The sequence below is a fragment of the Petaurus breviceps genome, unplaced genomic scaffold (assembly GCF_028583685.1).
Source record: "Petaurus breviceps papuanus isolate PSGF00001 unplaced genomic scaffold, PetGlider_PUasm1.0 140, whole genome shotgun sequence".
NCBI lineage: Eukaryota > Metazoa > Chordata > Mammalia > Diprotodontia > Petauridae > Petaurus > Petaurus breviceps.
The window spans coordinates 49,249,978-49,271,549 of record NW_027185698.1 but is presented as its reverse complement, the minus strand read 5'-3'; the positions used below and the strand labels follow the sequence as shown (position 1 = coordinate 49,271,549).

Below are 21,572 nucleotides of genomic sequence, written 5' to 3'. Positions count from 1 at the left end.
TTTGGGCATTAGTGGTTAATGTCTGTGTGTATACATACCAAGATTATGTCTGTGCTATTCTACCTGATGTTCACCTCCTCCTTGTTTCCCAAGTATTGGTGGGAATGATGTGAAGAGGGGACTACAGACATATAAAGTAAAAGAAAACTATAGATTTCCAAATGAAATCAGAACCTTTTCTATCTTATCATCTTGTGGTTTCCCTTTGAGATCAGGTTTCTTTTTGTCAGAAGAAAGTTTCTCTAGAGTCCTCTCATTGCCAGAGATTGCTATCATAGGGGCAGAGATGTAAAGCTAGAAGAACCCTCAGAAGCCATCCAGTCCCATCCTCTCATTTTACAGGCAAGGAGACTGAGGCCAATTGGCAGAATACCGATCTGAGCTAATGATACTTTATCTCTGCTGGGCATCTAGTGTCTGCTCAGTATGTGGCTGAAAATAGAGACTATTAGTGTTGCCTTAGCTGGATTCCCCAAAGCTTTCCCTTCTATGAGAATTTCCTACCCGGGAGCTCCTTTTGAATCTCATGGATGGCATCCTGGGCATAGAAAACTTGGGTGATGTGGAGAATAACCAGTATCATTCATGACTCCAACATGGTGATGTTTAGAGACTACAGGACAGGGCTGTGAAAATGTCAGGTTTAAAGATTTTCCCCATAGAAAAGGTCTCTGCTTCATGGGAAAATGTAGAGACATCTCAGAGTCTTTTAATTGCCAGACAGCTTCCATCAGAGCCATCAGAATGGTGAGGTTGCCTTATGTTTTTTTTTTTTTTAAGCAATTGGGGTTAAGTAACTTGCTCAAGGTTACACGGCCAGTTATTTCTGGGTGTGGTGCTGAGTATCTGAGCCCGGATTTGATCCAGGTCATCCCAACACTGGAGCTGGTGCTCTTACTCACTGAGCCACCTGGCCGCCCCTAAGCAATTGGGGTTAAGTAACTTGCTCAAGGTTACACGGCCAGGTGTTTCTGGGTGGGTGCTAAGTGTCTGAGCCCGGGATTCGATCTCCAGGTCTTCTCAACACTGGAGCCAGTGCTCTTACTTGCTGTGCTACCTTTGCCTTATGTTTTTATGTTTTCTTTTGATTACCTTCTTCTTGGAATTGTTTCTCTAGGGAAGTTTAGAAATAAAAACATTTTCCTGCCCCAAGAATAAAACCATCTAGTTTAGGGGCCCAAAATGGAAATTGGTTTAAATTTTTAAAATATCTTTATATTGATTTTGATAAGAGCTCTCTAGGGGAATGGTGTGAGTTTTGTTTTCCTTATATTGAGGTACAGATTGGACTAGGTAGGCCCTGAGGTCCCTTCTAACTCTGAGAATCTGTGATTCTGAGGAAGTGAGATTGTCAAGTAGGTTAGGGGTCCTTGAATGCCCTTATGCCTTGTTCTTATTGGCAGTAGGAAGCCTTTGGGAGGCTTTAAAGCAATGCAGTGAAGTGATCAGAATTGTGCATTAAGATTAATTTGTTAACGGGAATGAATGGTTCTGAACACAGAAATTGGTTAGGGAGCTTTGGCAGTAACATGTTACCAATATGGTAACCACCTGAAATAGTATGGTGGCAGTGGGATGGGAAGGAGGTTCATTGTGCTCCTGAGGTAGAGTTGGTGGGACTTAGTAACTAGGTGTGGGGGGGATGGGGTAGGGAAGGACAGAAAAGAGGAAGATGCAGCAGCTTTTGTGAGGTTGCGAACATAGATGATTGAGAAGAATAATATTAGCAGAAGTCAGGAAGTCAAGGAGAGGAGCGTATCAGAGGAAAGGATGAATTGGATTTTTAGTCATGGTGAACTTGAGATTGTAGCAGTACATCATGATGAAAATGTCATTCAGTTCTACAGATATTCTTAGTTACCCACTATGGAGAGAACACTGCTCCATGCTAGAGGAGATATTAATGAGGCATTGTTTATTCCGTTGTGAAATTTAGAATCTTATGGGGGAAATATGATCCACAGGCAGATAATGGGCTTACGAAATAAAATATAGAGCATAAGAGGCAGAGAACAAACTGTCGTGTGAGTCTAGGTGGAGGAGAGGGGAAGGAGAGTGAAGGTGCAGACGGCATCACACAAAAGGTGGCATTTGAGCCTCTGTCCAGAGTGTGGGAGGTAAGGATACTCTTGTACACTACCCTGCTTATACCAAAGTTGAGATGTTTTGTTCACTTTGAGACATAACATATTATTCTCATGTTTGTTTTATTATTTTAATTATTTATAATCTTTTTCTGTAATTATATGTAAAAATAATTTTTACCATTTAAAAATTTTGAGTTCCAAATTCTCTCTCTTCCCACCACTTATTGAGAAGACACATAATTTTATATAGGTTGTATGTGTGTAGTCATGCAAAACATATTTCCATATTAGTCATGTTGTAAAAGAAAACAGACAAAAAAACCTGAGAAAAATAAAGTTAAAAAAAATAATCTTCAATCTGTATTCAGACTCCATCAGTTCTTTCTTTGGGGATAGATAACATTTTTCATTATAAATCCTTCAGAATTGTCTTGGATCATTGTTTTTCTGAGAATAGCTAAATCATTCACAGTTGATCATCTTATAATATTGCTGTTACTCTGTACCATGTTCTCCTATTCATTACACTTTGCATCAGTTCATATAAATCTTCCTAGGTTTTTCTGAAGCCATCTTGCTTATCATTTCTTATAGCACAATAGTATTCATCACAACCATATACCACAACTTGCTCAGATATTCCCCAATTGATGGGCATCCTCTCAATTTCCAGTTCTTTGCCAGCAGAAAAGAGGTGCTATAAATATTTTTATACATGTTTCCTTTTCCTTTTTATATCTCTTTTGGGATGTAGACCTAGTAGTGGTATTGCTACGTCAAAAGGTGTGCATTGTTTTATTGCCCTTTGGGCATAGTTTAAGATTGTTCTACAGAATGGCAACACATTTATTAAGTAGTTAAAAATATATGATCAACTTTGAATTACTTAGCTATTCTCAACAATACAACAATCCAAGACAATTCCAAAGGACTCATGATTAAAAAGGCTATCCACATCCAGAGAGAGAACTGATGGAGTCTGAATGCAGATCGAAGCATACTATTTTTCACTTTCTTTATTTTGTGTTTTTTCTTTTTTTGTCTGTATTCTTTCACAGCATGACAAATATGGAAATATGTTTTGCTTCATCACACACGTATAGCTTATATCAAAATGCTTACTACCTGTTACAAAAGGGAGGAGGGTAGGAATAAGAAATAAAATACCTGCCCTTAAGAAGCTTGCTTTCTGCTGGGGAGAAACATTGTGTACACGAGTATAATCTAAGAAAGATTAAAAGAGACTAGCTGGGATATCAGAGAAAGTCTTAAAGAGGAAATTAATGCCTGATCCTTGAAAGAAGACAATGATTTTGAGAGACAGAGATGCTGATATTTAATTCCAGGGAGGAGAGCAACATGTTTGAATGTATAGTGAGAGGGAGATGGTGTGTTGAGAGAACTGGGAGTCTGATTTTACTGGAATGTAGAATTCGTTAAAAAAGGTAGTATGAAATGAGATTGTAAAGGTAGGTAGAAGCTAGGTTGTGAAGGGCTAAGGAGCTTGACTTTATCTTGTAGGCAATGGAGAGGCATCAATAACATTTTTTAAAAAGAAAAGAAAAAAACAGTCCCTATAACAAAAATAATCAAAATAAATCCATACATTTGCCATGTACAAAAATCTGTGTCTACATCTTGAGTCCAACTCTATACCGTGTTTCCCCGATAATAAGACACTGTCTTATTATATTTTTTTTGGACAGAAAAACACCAGAGGGCTTATTTTCAGGGGAGGGCTTATTTTAATGAACATTGACAGCAATTTTAATAAACAGGTAAATGTGAACAAAAAAATGTACCTTTATTCAATAAGCAAATCACTGGGGAAGAACAGGATGACGCCCTCACTGCTGCTGCTCTTTCATCTGCTGCATTTTATTTATTGATTTATTTTTGCCTTATTACAGTTAATTCTCAGTCTAATCTGTGGGAAGGCACAGAACTAGTCTGAGAGCTGGTATGAAGCCAGGTCTTTCTGATTCTAGGTCTAGTACTTCAGCTACTTCACCACCTTGCTGTCTCTAAGGCTGTTACAGCATCTTCTACCTGTTTCCTGTCACCGTCCTTGAAACCTCCAGTCCCTGGAACAATAGCCACTGAATCGTGAGGAAAGCCAACTTAGACAGAAATTCACCTTGAGGGAGAGTCAGAAAGTTTGTGCTAGGCAGGACAACCCACCGTTTCCACTTCCTCTCATATCTTGGTGGAACTAGAACTCTGCTTCCACGAACCCTCGGAATGATCACCCCTGTTCCCCACACTCCCTGACTCCTGACTCCCACACTTCTGGTGTCTGGATTTCTAGCCATCATCTAAGAGAGCAGCCTTAGGGACCTGACCTAACAACTTCTAATCAGCCAAAGCTCCTGAACACCCAGAACAAAAAGACTTTGGCACTGTCAAATGGTTCAACATTAGCAACAGATGGGATTTTATCAGTAGAAATGACAAAATAATAGGCATTACCATTTGCCTTAAGGACAGACCGTTCTGTCTTTATACCTGCTCTATACTGAGCCCTTTTATCTATGTTTTCTTCCTCGTATTAACATGTGAGCTTCAGTTTCCATTTTCTGAATGTGTCCAGCATTGACACTTAATGTTTCCCAAGTGCTTTTTTGCCCTGTCATCTCTTCCACGAGGTCATGCAGACGCTTAGGCCTTAGGTGATGACACCTCTTACCTGGACTCCTGTTGTGCTTCACTGGTTCCCTGCTCTGTGTCTCTCTTTGCAATTCACCCTTTATGCAGCCACAAAAACAATCTTCCTAAAGCACATTTCACTCTCCTCTTGTAGAATCTTCAGCAATTCCTTGTTGCTGCTTCTCATCTCTTCACAGTCTGACTCCAGGCTCCCTTTGCAGACCTACTTCACATCCCTTCCTTACAGATCGTCCCTCTATTCTAGCTAGCCAAACTAGCTGCCTTGGCATCCATCTCCCCCTCTGTGCCTTCAAATGTGCTGTCCTACATGGATGCTATGTGCTCCCTTCTCTTAGAATACTCTTAAAAGATGCCTTGCCCCCCTAGATGTTAACATTCTCTCCTTTCTCAAGTTATACTCACGCTGTCTGTAAAAATGTTCAGTTCTCCCAATGAGAGCAGCTTTTTGAGGACTAGAACTGTTTTTCATTTTACTTTTGCACCCACATAGAACTTTTCATGTAGTTGGTGCTTTAAAAATGTTCTTTGAATTGAATGGGTCAACCCACCCTTGTGCTCTTTGACTAGGGTCCACCTGAGTTGATATGAAAGGAGCATTTTCCTAAAATCAACTGCTGACTTGTTGATGGATTCTTTTTTTCCTCCTTTCAACCTGTGTGTATACAGATGATGGATCTTTCTCCCAAAAACCTTTACTAAGCTTAATTCAGTGCTATTTCTCACAACTTACGAGAAAGATAAATGGACAAGAAAAAAGAGAAGAAAGGCCGTAGAAAAGAGAGCCATCTTCCTGCTTATCTTTAACCTAGAACTGGGGTCCATCACCTCCTAGAGAATTCCTTGTGCTCTGGCTAGCAGGGCTGGAGGTATGAACAAAGCTCGTCCCTCTCTTTTCCCTTCTACCCACACCCCACTTGGGCTCCTTTCTAGAACAGACTTATTTTCTATTCTGACTTGGAGGCATCCTTGAAGACTGAAGTTTGCAGATTGTATCAGTGAAAGAGTTTAGGCAGTCCTTGAGGGTGGTTTTTTTTTTATTGAGGTCTTTTTTTGGGTAATATTTCATATCCCTTTCTGAATATCCCTCCCCCTTCCCAGTGAACTGATTTTAAAAGGAAGAAAAAAGTTTTACAAAACCACCTCATTCATTGATGGTGTCATCGAATAGTATCTGCAGTATTCCACACCCATAGTCCTTTAACTCAATAATAAAGGGAGGGTTATGCATGTTCTCCATTCTTCTTTGGGACCACCTTTGCTCATTATTGTTCTTTCTATCTCCATTAAGTTTAGTTCCTGATTTTTCTTATTTTATTTTGTATCAATTTATATAAATCTTTTCATTTTTCTTTGAATTGTTTGTAATTTTTTAGTGTGTAAGGTTATTCTAGTACTTTCATATACTGCAATTTATCTATTCCCCAACTGAGGGGACTTTAAAAATAGGAATATTTGAATGCTATTTTTTCCCTTCTTTTTTTTTTGGAGGGGAGAGGGCAGGGCAATTGAGGTTAAGTAACTCACCCAAGGTCACATGGCTAGTAAGTGTTAAGTGTCTGAGGCTAGATTTGAACTCAGGTCCTTCTGACTCCAGGGCTGGTGCTCTATTCACTGCGCCACCTGGCCGCCCCCAAAATGGGAATATTTGAAATGTTCTACCTGAGAGGTATGACAATGGAACACTCTATTCTGTTTTAATGCTGTTAAGAAAGTGGAAGGGGCCATCCAGGAAGAGAGCTAGAGAAAATTACAGAGCTCATTGGGAGAGAAAAAACAGAGTACTCTGTTACCTGCCTGGCATAGGAAGGCTTTTTTGTGGTAATTTACAAGAAGCCAATGTTTTAGGCAATCATATAGGACCTAGAATGGGAGAATGGGAGTGTTCAAAGTTTCTGTGTATTGGTCTGTTCTTGGAATTTTCATATGAGCTGTTCATCATTGAGCTGTTCCTTCTCGATAATCCCAAATTTTGTTTTTTCTTTAAGGCTCCTTCTGATGATTGGATGTTGCCCTTTCATCTGCAAAGATGGTAATAAACCTTTGCCTCCCACAGTTCAAACCAAGAATTCACTGCAACAAGGTAAAAAATGTAACTTGATTGATTTTTCTTTCTAGTTTATAATTCCAGACCTCTGTACTCCTATTCCCTTCAAAATCAGTTAAATGAACTTTGTATAAAAGCATTGAGTGTGTCAGACTCCTACCTCTCTTATTCCACGTGTTAATTTTAAGATGTGCCTGGGATGCTTCTCTAAGGCAAGTGGTAGGACCCAAATACAAATGGGGGAAGTTCTGGGAAGATGGATTTCTCCAAAGCTGTGTACCTTGACATTTTCCAAGGGGTAAAACACCCATGCATCTCTTGAGTAACCTCCCAGTGACATTTAATTATAATTGGGAGTTCATGCCCCTTAAGTTATGAAGGATTTTGTCACAGAGTCCCAGATGTTGTTATTAAATCTAGAGAGATGCTCTTTGGGCTTCTTCTTACTTATGGTAGCCCTGCCTTCACAAGTCTACTTCGTGTTTGAGTAAGGGAAAACCAAGCTTCATGAATTATGAATTCTATGCCACAACCTCATAAAACAGTTTTTCTTAAAAAAATGGTAATTTCTTAAAATCCAGCCTGCCTTCCGTGGGTCAGCTCAAATCAGCATGTTTCCTGTTTGTTATTAAATCCAGATCTCAGCAGATGGCTATGAAGTAGAAAATCTCATCTCTGAAGACCTGGTGAAGAGAAACCGTGGCTTCCGCACTGAGTATTTTATTAAACCACCGATACATGTGACTGTGTCCTTTCCCTTTAATGTGGAACTCAGCAAAGTTAATGTGGACCTCACATCAGGGGGAATCCAAAATATCGTTGGCCTGGAAGTGTTCACATCTACCTCATCAGGTAAAACCTATTGGAGCACCATGGAGTCTGAGCCCACAGTCTTGGAGCCGACTAACCCTGAAAGAGAGACTTTCACCTTGGTAGGGAGAGTCTTGTTAAAAAACCAGGGGCGTGCATCATTCACCCACAGAGGCTTCAAGGCCCGGCCACCTTTCCATCTTTTGGAAACTAACCTTTCCCATTTTGGAACTGTAACTCAGGACCTCTGGAGTAAAGGCCCCTTCTCTCTTGGTCATGTGTCCAATTTAAAGATCTGTATCACCCATATTGCTGGCAGTGGGATCACTTGCATTAAGAAGGTGGAGGTCTGGGGCCAACCAGCCAAAAACTGCTCCCAGGAGGTTATAGACAGTGTCATGCACTTAGCCTCCCAAAGCGTTCCCCGAGGCTCGAATTCCACAGCCTCCCACTCCAACCCAGCATTGCCAATGGAGAATGACTGTGAGCCCTGTGGTCATGCCCAGAGCCAGCGACCACCAGGAATTCGAGAACTGGCAGATGTGATCCAGGATGTGCCTGAGGAATTTCTGGATCCGATCACTCTGGAGATCATGCCCTTCCCCATGCTGCTCCCTTCTGGCAAGGTCATTGACCAGAGCACCCTGGAGAAATGTAACAGGAGTGAAGCGGTTTGGGGTCGAGTCCCCAGTGACCCCTTTACAGGGGTGGCTTTCAGCCCGCACTCACAGCCACTGCCCCACACCTCTCTGAAGGCCAGGATAGACTATTTTCTGCTGCAGCACACTGTTCCTGGCTGCAACCTTCTTGGAAGAGCCCAGGCTCCTGGGGTAGCTGTTCCCTCTTCCATTGCTGTGGCCTCTCGCAAGAGGAAGGGGGAGATTGTGGAACCATTACCAAATCCCACCTCTCGTTTTGAGCCGCCTCCCTATTTTTTTACCACAGACCCACGATTCACATCTTCTACCTCGGAGCACAACACTAAGAAAATGAAACTCAACAGCGATTCGAGTCTGACACACATGGATTGCTCATCAGGTAGCTGTGCTGTTCTCTAAGCAGGGCTGGCTTCTGTCATGAGGCTTGCATCCATTTACACAGCTTTTGTGTTCTGGGGCTCATTCTCAGAGGCCCCATCTGAGTTGGTGGCAGGCATGGGGGCATTCTCCCTCTTAAGCTCCATTTATACCTTGTCTTGTGTTTTGAAGGGCTATTTAAGGGTTAATGAGTTTCATGCTGATATGGACACTTGGTCCCAAGGTTTTGTAATATTTCTAGAACTTGGAGCCTATAGAAGAATGCTATTTAACTCAAGAAGGATTTATTAAGCACTTCTTGTTTATGAGGCAGTGAGGGAAATACAGAGATAAGTAAAACCTGTCGCTGTCATCAAGGAGCCCTCAGGAGAAGCAGGAGATCTGTTTATCTGTGTGTATATATACATATATGTGTATATATGTAGATTAGAGTATGAACGGGCCATTAAAAAAGAGAGAGAGAACACATTTTTTTATCTGAGAAGGTGGTTTCTTGGAGAAAGTGGGATCTCTTTTGTGCATTAGCTGGAGAGGAGCATTTCTTTTCCTTTAAAAAAGTGCACACATGTGTACATACGCACATACATCCTTTTATCAGTACTCTTTATCTCCTTAATTTTTTAATATCTCCCTCTTCCCTTGTCTACCTACTGAACCCATCGCTTATAATGAAAGAATAAAAAAGAAAGCAGTTCAACAAAACCACTCTGTGTATCAGCCACGACTGACGGTATAGACAGTATTCCACAGCCCTGCTGTTCCTTCTCTTCAGAGGAGGGAGGAAGATATGTTTCTAGGGGAATATCTTTTCAGCAGTGATGTGGGAAGAGGACATCGCAGGTTGAGGGAGGGGATCTCAGAGATCATCTAAGTCCAGCCTTCTTGTACAGGTGAAGGGACAGGCCCACAGGATTAAGTGACGTGCCTAGAGTCCTACAAGAAGTCAGTAACAGTTCAGAGTGATGGGCAAAGGACAGTTCCCTTTGCATGACTCAGTGGCTGCCACCTAATACTGACCTTCTCTGAGAGTACAATTTCCTCCACTGTAAAATGGAGCTAATACTTGCCCTTCCTGTCTTATAAAGTTGTGGGGTGAAGTGTTCTCTGAACCATAAACCACTACACAGATGCATCTGGGAAGGCGGGCTTCAAAGTGACCAACATGTCCAGCAAGCCGTTTCCATGGCCTTGTCCCATAGATTATAAGTCCAGCCTTTTGGAGATGGCCCACAAACCCATAGGAAGAGAGGAGAGTTGCAGCTATGTTCTAGCCAGGCTGGCAGCCACCGTGGTGCTGGTCCCTGGACCCAGCCAAAGGCTGATGAGCAGTTGGCTGAGTGAGCACAGGGGGCATGGGGGAGCAGCCTGTTTTTGCCTGCCTGCTGCAGAGTCACAGGACTTCTCCGGGGCTAAGCAGTGAGGTTTTAAGCAGCCAGATTGGCAGGTTTCTAACTGCATAGACCAAGCGTTGCCCCAGCTCTCCCCTCCTGCTTCATGTATCTGTGGTTTTGGACTTGCTCAGAGCCTGGCAACCTTTGCAGCAGAACTTCAGCTGGCCTCTTGTGGTGGTAATAACTGGCACTGACAACCCCATTTTGTGATTCCCAGAAAAAGTCAAGTCAGCAAGTATTTATTCTGCCTGCTATGTGCCAGGCACTGTGCTGGGAACACAAAGGAAGGTAATAGCCCCTGCTCTCTAGGAGCTCACAGTCTGGTGGGGGATACAACATGCAGACAGCTGTGTACAAAGGAGCTCTAGCCTGGGCACGTTGGAGATGATTTCAGAGGGGAAGCATGGAAGGGAGGGCTGGGAAAGGCTTCTTGCAGAAAGTGAGACTTTGGCTGAGACTTGGAGGAAGCCAGGAGGAGGAGATAAGGAAGGAGAGCATCCCTGACATGGGGGACAGGCAGCAGAAAGGCCTAGTGCTGCTGGACAGTGGCGTGCAAGGCATGCATGGAGGAGGGGAGAGTAAAATGTGTAAGAAGGCTAAAGACATAGAAAGGGGGCAGGTTATGAAGGGCTTTAAAGGGGGGAGGGAGAGATAAGCATTTATTAAGTGCTTACTATGTGCTAAATGCTCTTACAAATATTATCTAATTTTCTCTTTTTTTTTTTCCTTTATCAAATGCTTTAACTTCTAGTTTACATCATTCATTTCCCCAAGATTTTGAGTTATAAATTTTCTCGGTTTTCCCCTACCCACCACCCCACAATAGCAATCCCACTGGATGTCCCCTCTTCCAATCTGTTCTCTCCCATAAGATTTTTTTTTTTTGCCTTTTTTTGAGGGAGGGTAATTGGGGTCAAGTGACTTGCCCAAGGTCACACAGCTAGCTTTTTGTGTCGTGTCTGAGGCCAGATTTGACCTCAGGTCCTCTTGACTCCAGGGCCGGTGCTCCATTCACTGCGCCACCTAGCCGCCCCTCATTTTCTCTTTACAACAACCCTTAGAGGTAGGTTCTATTATTATCCCCATTTTACAGTTGAGGAATTAAATGACTTGTTTAAGGACACATAGCTAGTGTCTGAGGCCAGATTTGAACTCGGATCTTTCCAGGTCCAGTGTTCTTTTATTTGTGCCACTTATCTGCCTCTTAAATAAATATTAAGCACCTTCTGTGTGCCAGGCTCTATGCTAAGCATTTAAAAAATATCTCATTTGATCCAAACAGAAAGTTTCCTATTTGATACAGGAGATAATAAGGAGCCAGTGGAGTTCATTGAATGGGGAATGACCTGGTCAGGACTGTGCTTTAGGGAGAGCAGTTTGACAGCTGAGTAGAGAATGGGCAGATGCTTGAGTCAAGGAGAGCAGCCAGCCGGCTGCTGGGCTAGCCCAGGTGTATGGGGATGGAGGAAGCATCCGAGGCGAGAACAGGCAGAGAAGACATGAAGGCTTGGACTTGATTAGATATGAGAGGTGAGAGAAAGTGAGGAGGTGAAGATGATGCCTGGGTTGTGAACTCAGGTGACGACCTGAGTGTAGTGATATCTTCATCAATTCTAGGGAATTTAGGAAGAGGGAAGATTTGGGGAAAAAACCAGTACAGTTTGGGACATGCTGAATCTAAGGTATCTGTGGGGCACCCACTTGGAGATGTCCAATGACCAGGTGTTGATGGCCACACTGCAGGTCAGGAGAGAGGGTAGGTAGTTTACCAAATGAAAGTAGTAAAGAGGGCAAAGAGAAAGGGGCCTGGGACAGAGTCTTCAGGGATGACCTGGAAAAAGATCCAGCCAGAGACTGAAAAGGTGCAATCAGACAGGTAGGAGGAGAACCAGGCGAAAAGAGCATCATGGGAGGAGAAGGAGGAGGGAAGTAGGTGATTGGCCATCTCAGAGGCTGTAGAGAGGCCAGGAAAGGTGAATGAGAGGAGGCACTTGAAACTAGCAGTAGCTTTAGAGAGGGCAGTTTCACTTGAATGACGAGGTTGGAGATCAGACTGTAGAGAGTTAAGAAAAGGACATGCCATTTGTTGGCCACCTTCTGACAGAGCTTAGCCATCAAAGGGAGAGAGCTGCAGCTATTGGGGATGGATGGATCAGGTGGATATGGGGGAGATGGGAGTTTGTTTGTAGGCAGCAGACACAGAGAGAGTGGAGGTAGTGAAAGAGTGGGAATAAGGAAGGAAGAAGCAGTGTGCTGGAGAAGATCTAAGGAATGAATCACTTGTGTAAGGTGGAGGAGTTTGCCTTGGCAAGGAGGAAGTATTAACAAATGACCAGCACTGCTGGCTGGGCTGCTTTTATGTTTGATAATGTAGGCTGGTTACCTCCAGAGAAAAAGCATCTCTCCTCATAGCCTGGAGTTGCCTTTCTTATCAAAATAGAAAAGTAGCATTTTATAGTTTCAGAATTTGTAGAATCTGAGTGTAAGGGGCCTTAACAAAGGCTTGTCCAGCCTTTGCTTCCCAACCAGTGAAGGCAAGTTTCCTGTGTCCAAAGGCAGTCCATTAATGCTTATCAAGCCCAAGTTTGCCTCTTTGTGACACTCGTTCACATTCCTGTCTGGAGCCAAGTAGAATAAACCTAATTCCTTTCCCAGAAGCATGCAGTGGCTCTGTTACCTATAGGATGGTCTGATGTCCTCAGTAGCACCCTTCATATCCTGTCTCTACCTTTTTGACTTTTCCAGCCTTATTTACATTCATTCTGTTGTCCTGCCAAACAGGACAGCTCTATGCTCTCATGTCATCCTATCCTTGTCTGCCTCTTTGATCGTACTATGCTCCCTGTCTAGAATGCCCCTTTCTCCATTCTTATCTCTGTCTGCTAACATTTTACCCATCCTTCATGGCCCAGCTCCAGTATCTTCTTTAGGCTGTTCCTATGCCCTTCTCTCTCTCCCTGCAAATGGAATTTTTCCCTCTTTAGGTCTTTCAAAATACCCAGTACCTCTGTGATGTACCAGCTTTGTATTCAAGTTCCTTGCATGCAGTTGAACCTCCCTGGCTGGACTGGGGGCTCCTTGAGTCCAGGACTGAACATTGAATTTCCTCAGCCCTGAACACAAGGGCCCTGTATGCTGTAGATGTTCAGGAAATGTGCATTGAATTAAATAGAGAAAATACTTTTTCTGGTTTGCTCTGAAGTTATGCCCAGTAAACTTGTTGCCCATCCTGGGTATGCAGGCTGACCATCTTCTTGAATTTTGCTATTCTGGTGTTTACCCATGCCCATTCATACCACCTAGTATTCCAAAAGGGGGTATTTCCCCAAAGTGTAGCTGTTGAGTCATTCCACATTCTTCCCTGATCCCACCTTCCTTCTTATGCCCTTTTTTTCTTTTATTTTTGCCTCCCCCCTTTTTTTTTGCTTTTTGGAGGGCAGTTGGGGTTAAGTGACTTGCCCAAGGTCATACAGCTAGTTTTTTTTTTTGTGATAAGTGTCTGAGGCCAGATTTGAACTCAGGTCCTCCTGACTCCAGGGCCAGTGCTCTATTCACTGTGCCACCTAGCCACCCCCTCCTCTTTTTCTTTGTTTTTTTCTTTGCCTTTTTGGGAGGGCAATTCGGGTTAAGTAACTTGCCCAAGGTTACACGGCTAGTGTTTTTTTTTTTTAATGCGTTAAGTGTCTGAGGCTGGAACCGAACTCAGGTCCTCCTGACTCTGGGGCCGGTGCTTTACTCACTGTGCCACCTAGCTGCCCCCCTCCTCTTTTTCTTGGTCATCCATCTATCTGTCTCTCCCTAGATATAACCCTCTCTGTTTCTCTCAGCAGGTACCATTTCCCATGAACAGAGGTTATCAGAAAGCTTGGACGTTGCCTTGACTTCGGCCCTCAGCACTCGACCGTCCTTCACAAGCCGCCTGACCAAGGCTCAGCCCCTCAGTTCAGGGAGCCCCAGCAGCAGCTCCTGGAGTTCAAGCATTGACTCTGGTAATGTAAACCCCACCCATTTTCTGCCGGGCCTGTCCCCCGGAGCCTCCTGTGCCCCCTGACTGAGGCCTTCTCTGCCCAGCCAACTTGAGAGGACACTTGTCGCTGTGCCTCCTAGGCAGAGTTAAGGATGCTCTCCAAAGCAGCTTGCATCTTCAGGGAAAAGTCTCTTCATTGATCTGAGTCACCTTCTTTCTTTAGAACCAGGGGATGTATGTATATTGATTTTGGCTGTGTCTGACAGCTTGACCAGTCAGGTCTGATAGCATTCTGCTAGGTTCTGGCAAATGTTTCTCTGCTGGTAAGTTGTCAGGCTGTCTCCCTGTACCTTGGACCTGTTTGCAGGAGTCTTAGACATCTGAAAACAGAAAAGGTTTGTGAGATTTAGGGGAAGAGCTCAGTTTTTAAGCTAGAGAGACTGTGGCAGAAGTTGTGCTGTAGAACTGGGCTTCCTCTGGGGCTGCTTTGTTGGGCCTCAGTCTAGAAGGGCTCCTACCTAACTCTCATCTGAGTCTCAGAGCCTCAAATTGCTGGCTCTTTCTCTGACCCTTGGTGTCCCTGCGGCCATGTACACATTTCTTAGCCTGTATGCTAAGGTCAAAATGAGGTCACAAAATTTTATAGACCCAGGAAATTCTGACTTTTTGTAGACGACCATCAGCTCCATGCTGACTTAACTGTCCATGTGTGGAAGGGGAGGCATCTCCTTTTACTCTGCCTTCCCTAAGTGCTGCTGATTCCTGAAGTCATCGACATGGTAAAGCTGTGAGGACAAATCTGACTGTTCCAGTTCATAGGGATACTACCACGTGTTTAAAAAACAAACAAAGGCTAAACCAGTATGACTAAAGGTGTGAAAACCAGGGTGATTATGGCCTTCAGGCATCCGCATGGCCAGCATAGGGAAGACGGATTAGACTGGCTCTGTTTAGCTCCAGAAGTCTGAGCTAGGAGCAACAGGGAAAATGACAGAGAGGCGACTTTGACTCTGTAAGAGAGCTTTCCAGGCCCAGCTGCCCACTCTGTGAATAGGCATTGCTAAGTGACATTGGAGACCCACGAGGACTCTTTCTGGGGCTGAAGTAGAGGGACTTCCTTCAGTGGGTGGAGGGAAGACCTCTGAGGTCTCTTAGAGTTCTAAGATTATATGAGTTTCTGATGTCTTCAGACAGATGTGTTAATTATTACACCTGTGGTTTGTGTTTTAAGGGACCTCTCTGTAGTGCTCACAAAGATTCCCAGGGCTGAACATTTCCCTCAGCATTTTGTTGACATTGTTAATTTGCTTAGGAATCATATTTTCATCCTACAAAGAACACTTTGTTGTTTTTTCAAATAAGTTTATATCTCTGTTTTATTTTTTTTTATTTTTATTTTCAGTTCCATATTCTCTCCCTACTCAATGAGAAGACAAGAAATACAATATCCATTATACATATGAAGCCATGCAAAACATATTTCTACATTAACCATGATCCAGAGGGGGAAAAGGCAAGAAAAAGAAAGGAAAAAAATATGCTTCATTCTGTCCTCTGAGTCCATCAGTCCTTTAGAAGTGAATGACATTTTACATCTCTGCAAAGAAAACTTTGGCCTTGGCCCATTTAGATACTTATGGTCTGAATTAGTAGAATCCAAATGAATGAGGTTTTACTATATTAAAATATTTGTGTTGAATCAGTGGGTATAGGACACTGACTTCTGCCCAAAGTTAAATCATTAGCCAAGAGCTTTTGTTCACCAGATAGTTTCTATATTGGGATGTCTCTAACAGCTACCTTTTTGTCTGCCCTGGTTTGGTATCAGGAGCTTGGAAAACACATTCTTACCAGTAGAGGGACTTGTTCTCCTGTCAAGGGGACTTCAGTTAGTGGAGAAACTTTAGTAATACTAGGGCATGTAGAGAAGGTAATTTTTTTTAGCTTACAAAGCCAGTCACAGCTTCTGAAAATACTGTGTAAGAACACATCTTGAGACCCTTGGCCTGGATTTAGTGGTAGGTGTGATTTAAAAGAAAGCCCAAGAATGTGGCTCCTGTTCCAAAGGCCACAAAGAAGGGGATTATCTAACCAGAGCCATTGGTGAGCCATTAGTATTTTATGTAAATGGCCTGAGGTTTCTCTACCCTAAAGCATGAGACTCTCAGAAGGTCTTGTTGCCCCCCCTGATCCCTTGGAGATCAAGACCAAGAGTAAGAGAAGCCTCTGCTTCCTTTCTAGCCAGAGAGTACTTACAGCTCTTCCTCTAAGGAGCTGAGAGTCCACTCTAGACCAAATTCCCTATCCTCATTTGGATACCCCATGACATCTGTTGTTTCAATTTAGGGTCTGAAATCCTCAAAGCAAAATTCATGGTAGTGATTCCTGAACTCTCCTGAATGCATTGAAAAATCATTGCTATTCTGGGTCCAAAAGGAGGGAACATGTGGGACAGAAAGGACTTGGCACAAGCTGAGCTCACGTAGAAAATCCCTGATTGGGCCAGGGTTTAGCCTCTGCCCCACGGCCTCCTGAAGTCATGGCCCAGCTGTGTGATCCAGGAGGCCTCCTAGGGCCCCTCCACCTGCATGACTGTGATGGTGGCCACTTGGTCTGTAGTCAGTCCCCCTTTACCCTGCTTTGCTTCTCTGATTGGATTGATTGCTCACTAGAGCAGTGTGGAGCCCTGCTGGAAGCTACCAAGGTTTCTTTTTTCCATTTATTTGTACTTTTAGCGTTTTACTTGTGTGTTTTCTTTTAACATTCCAACCTTTTCCAGATTACCCTCATCTTAGCTAGAAGAGTTCTTTCTGAGCAGAATTTGCTTGAGTATATTGACTCTTTCATGTTCAGAAGAGTCACCTGAGAGAGCAGGGGCTAGTGCAGAGAATGCTGAGTTTGGAGTCAGATGGCCATTGTGGGGGCAGTGGTTTGGCTGCTTACCACCTGTGGGATCTGGGACAAGTTCTTTAAACTCTTTGGACCTTCCTTTCCCAATCTATAGAATGAGGATTCCTGAGGCTCTTTACTCCCACTGAAGCCTGTAATTCCATGAGCCAGGGATCCTCCGTTTGTCTAGCACCAGGCCATCCAGCCTGTAAAAAATCCAGGCTGGTCTGTAGGTCTGAGACGAATGGAGCTGCCTTCTGGGGTTCCCTTTTACAGACACAGACAAGTGAGGCCTTCCCTTTGGCAGTGAAAGCTGTGAGCTGCCATAGACACTCACGGGGCTTGCAGAGAAGCGTTCCTTTAAACTGCTTCCCAGGAGCACCAGCATGGAGCGTGTGTGTCCTAATGCTGGCCCCTGTTTTTCTCCCTCATTTCCCAGGACTGCCCTGGAACAACTCTGGTCCTGCGTGCAGCTCTTGTGGCAGAATGTTTACTACTTTCTTCAGAAGTGAGCTTGCTTATCAGCTTCCCTGTGGCCACCTGATCTGCCGCATCTGCTTAACTGAGAGGCAGAAGTCCCAGTCCTTCAACTGCGTGAGCTGTAAGAAGGCTGCTGCCAACCAGGATGTGCTGAGGGTTCATCTCTGAGGCTCTGCTCCGTGGAGTAAAGAGCCATCCAAGGGAGGATGTGAGGAGGGGCAGGGGAAGGAGCAGGAGGGGAATTCCCTCAGGGTGGCTTGGGCCAGAGCCCTCTTGGTCAGTCTGCTAGGCAGGGTTGGCCTCTGAAGTCAGCCTTCTGTCTGTAAGGGCATTGCTCAAGCTGAATATAGCAAAGGGCCATCCCTCTGCACCCCACCTGAAGTGGTAATAGGAGAGCCAAGCCATATGCTTCCAGGACAGGAGTTGGTGAAGTACTGGGGCCATCCTCCCCACCCCTACCCCCATCAGGCCAGGCACCCTGGGGTCTGTTTTGTCTGACCCTGCCAGTCAACCTTTATTGTCTGTGGGTATGCCTGGTCCTTCCTCCCAGGATCCATTCCTCTGCCACAGGGATCTGTTTTGTGGAAGTCTTCCTTTGGGTTGACTGAGAAGCCAAGAGCAGCCTGACTCCTCTCCTGCTCCCTCCCTTCCTCTGTCCCTCTCCCACCAGCCCCTTCCTCCAAAGTGAGAAAAGAGCTCGAGTTCCCAGTGGGCCAAGTTTGGCGGAAGCACATAAGCACATACATGGCCTTCTGGATGGTGGAGGAGCCAACTCTCCCAGGGAACAAAATGGCATCAAATCAGGGGGAGGGTGGGAAGGGTGGGGGGAGAGCTGGGAATTCTTTTGTGTGAACAAATAGTTTCTTGTCTATTTGTCTGTTTGTCTGAGAAACTTCAAGCCTTAATAAAGGGATGGTTTGGGCTCCCTGGGGCTGCACTGTCTTGTTTTGCCTGTGGTCTGACATGTTCTCCAGCTAAAATTTCTCCCAGGAACACAGGGGACATGTCCACTCTTAAGTAGTGGGGCTTTCTGCTTTAGAGCGGTCACTGCAACCTGGAGAGTCCATTTGGTAATGCGTGTAAATGGTCCAGAAGGGAAATGAGGGCAACAATTTCTGAGTCATTTTACTTGTATGGGAAAAGCTACTGACAACAGGAAAAAAATGAGAGAGAGGTAGAGGTCGAAATGGTCTTTTTATTCCTTATCAAGCTCTCCCGGAAATCATCCTTTGTTTTGTAAATGGGACATAATGGAGGTAAGATGTTCTATGGTCTTCCCAAAGATGGTGCCAGGGAAAGAATGCTTACTTTGGAGTCAGCAGACTGGTTCAAATTCTGCCCTGCCACTTGTTACCTGTGTGACCATGGGCAAATTGCTTAAATTCTCTGGGCTTCAATTTCCTCATTCAGATTTTTAAAGGTCACAACTTAAGACTTTTCACACACAGTGATGTTTCTGAGAATAATAGCCCTAGGGGCTAGGGATTGTGTTTTCTAGAAATCTTGGAGAGCTAGTGGGGGAAGATGGGGGAGAGAGACCAGCCTGCTGGTGAACATTGGGATTCACCAGGACTCTCAGAAGTTGGCTAGCCCATCCCCCCTTTGGAGGTGAGCACCATGTCTAGGGCTCTGTAGCACTGAGGAGCTGTTTGCCATAGGGTGAAAGGTTCCATAGAGCAAGTTCATTAGTGAATTTCTTAGAGGCCTTGCTAAGGATGTTACCTGTCCCATTGCCTTGCAGCACCATACATAGGATAGATTTTCCCCCAGTCTCTGGGTCTCACCTGCAGTCGGTTAGAGTAGAATCTGATCAGGTTCCTTCCACAGGGTTGAGAGGCAGTTCTCCTGTAGTGACAAAGATCCAGTAATGTAGTTGAAGATCTTGGGTGGGACCTTTATGATGGGAAAGAAATACTTTGCTGAGCTATGTAAATATGGAGCTCATGAATTTGGTTATTGCAATAAAGTACTCCAGGAGTAAAGTGGATAACCTAGAAGGAAAAAAGGCTCTTGGCCACCAAAGTGGTATCAGCCTTCCAGCAAAGGAATTTCAAGCCACTGGCTAAAGAGACAGACATAACCAGCTCATCCTTACATTAACCAGCTGTGAGCAGATCGATAAAATCTCTGGAGTTGGGAAAAAGGCCAGGTACCCTTGGGCATAAATGGACTTTTCAAGATTTACTGCTGACAGGGGCAGCTAGGTGGCGCAGTGAGTAAAGCATGGCCCGGCACTCAGGAGGACCAGAGTTCGGTTCTGGCCTCAGACACTTAACACCCACACAAAAAAACTAGCCGTGTAACCTTGGGCAAGTTACTTAACCCCAATTGCCCTCCAAAAAAAAAAAAAGATTTACTGCTGACAGATATCACCAGTAGAAAAGTTTTTTGCCACTAAAGAAGAAAAACCAGGGCAAATGAACATTTTTTTTTTTAATGGTATGGTGCTTCCTCTGCTTTGACAATTAACAGAGTGAACAACAAATGCCAAAGTGGGCAGGATGAATGAGGGTCACTAGAGCCTGCCATTTTCTGAAGGAACCTGGGTGAAGGGGGGTCCCTAGTAAGAACCCAAAGTCCTTGCTATTGGGGTTCATTGCCCCAAAATAAAGCTAGAGAAGAGAGGGAGAGTTTGGTAAGGACAGGGGAGGAGTTGGAGGAAAGAGGAAAAAGGCTCCCATATGTTTGACAGGGTAGGAGTTTGGATTCAGAGATGTGTTCCAAACGTGTAGTTTCAGTTAGAGAAACAGTCACTAGCACACCCTTTTGATGAGACATTAACAGTCAGGGTACTATCTCCATAGGGCACAAGCAAAGTATTCCAAATGCCAGTTCAGTGTCTGGCTCTAGAGAGGAGAGCTCTCCAAAGCCCTGGGGAAGCCCAGGCCAGGTCAACTGAGCAGAACCAAAGTGGAAAGCAAATAGTTATTGGGAATTGGGGTAAGCACATATGAAGAAAAATGCATGAGAGGGCCAGGTAAGTAAAATATTTTGCAGTTGGAGAATGTCAAAATAAATAGACTGTAGCCAGATTTGGGAACAACTAGGTGACTTAGAATAACAGTTGTTGATAGCACATGAATTGCAGACAACTTGATATATAAGAAGATTCTCCTTCATGGGTTTCACTACTGGCATGGTATAGGCTGTTCAAGGAGGCCTCGCACCTCTGGTGTGTGGTCCTGCAGAGCCCCTTTCAGAGCTGCTCCTTCACCTTTGGTGTCCACCTTTCACCCTCCTGTCACCTGTGTCTGCAAGAAGTTGTAGCACATGCAACAGCCACCCCCTGGAAAAATCTCAGGTGGGCTAAACCAGGTTGAGGATAACTGAAAGTCCTTTAACCTACTGGTGAGTTACAGGAATTTCTATCCCAAGCATGGGAAGACTCCCCAGTGGAAAAGGTGGATGAGAACAATTCCAGCAGCCATGAAGGTGGCTGATTCCATGGCCGGTGCCATGGAGCACTTAGAGCTTGGTCAGGGGCGAAGCCAAAACGACAGAGGGAAAGCAGGGACTCTCCTGAGCTGCCCCACAAATTTGTTCAAATACTTCTAAAAAGTGAATCTGAACAAATCTTGGAGCAGCAGAATCCCCTAGGAGACAAGAGTGTGGCAGATTTCCAGCCCAGGACAACACGGAATGTCAGCAGGAAGGATTTGTTACACTGGGCAGGGGGGCAGCGCAGTGTGCATGCTGCACTGACACAGATCTGACCATAGCGAAGCAGGAGTGGGCCCTGGTGAACTATATCCCCAGAGGCAGTGGCGATTCCCAAACCTCTCAGCCCAGGACAGGGGTCTGTTGGAGCTGGGTGAGAGAAAAGCTGTTCTTGCTGCAGCTAGAAAGGGCAGTAGTTGGTGTATACCCAGAGTAAGATCCCAGTAAATTTAGATCAGGGTTGCCAAAGAGAAAAGTACGTTCAGTGTAAGGGACCTCATTTGTACAAAGAAGAGAGGAAAGAGGGCAGCGGGAAAAGCTTTTCTGCTGCCCTTTGGTATCCATAGTCCATATCTTGTCTTCCATGTCAAGGGCCCATGTAAAATTTTCTTGAGTCCCTTTTAGAAAAGATGGATTGGAGGATTTGAAGGGAATCCATCCTATGATTTTTTTTTTCAAAATAGAGGGACAAAACAGGTAGCACTAATAATTTGCCCCCGATACAATTCTTCAGAGCCTGAAACAGAAAGGAATTAAGGGACT

General features: G+C 44.4%; 1 protein-coding gene across 2 annotated transcripts in view; it reads left to right on the top strand.

Moving 5' to 3' along the window:
* Positions 1-18,303, top strand: part of UBOX5 (U-box domain containing 5) — a 31,957-nt gene extending 13,654 nt beyond the window's left edge. Inside the window, exons 2-5 of one of the 2 annotated variants that reach the window (XM_069072324.1) lie at positions 6,740-6,834; positions 7,437-8,646; positions 13,867-14,025; positions 17,332-18,303. In XM_069072324.1, the coding sequence (XP_068928425.1) occupies positions 6,781-6,834; positions 7,437-8,646; positions 13,867-14,025; positions 17,332-17,540 (1,632 nt within the window). In that variant the 5' untranslated portion in view covers positions 6,740-6,780 and the 3' untranslated portion in view covers positions 17,541-18,303. Of the gene's footprint in view, positions 1-6,739; positions 6,835-7,436; positions 8,647-13,863; positions 14,026-17,331 lie in introns of both variants that reach the window. The other variant, XM_069072318.1, reaches the window with a different exon arrangement.
* Positions 18,304-21,572: the final 3,269 nt, after the last annotated feature.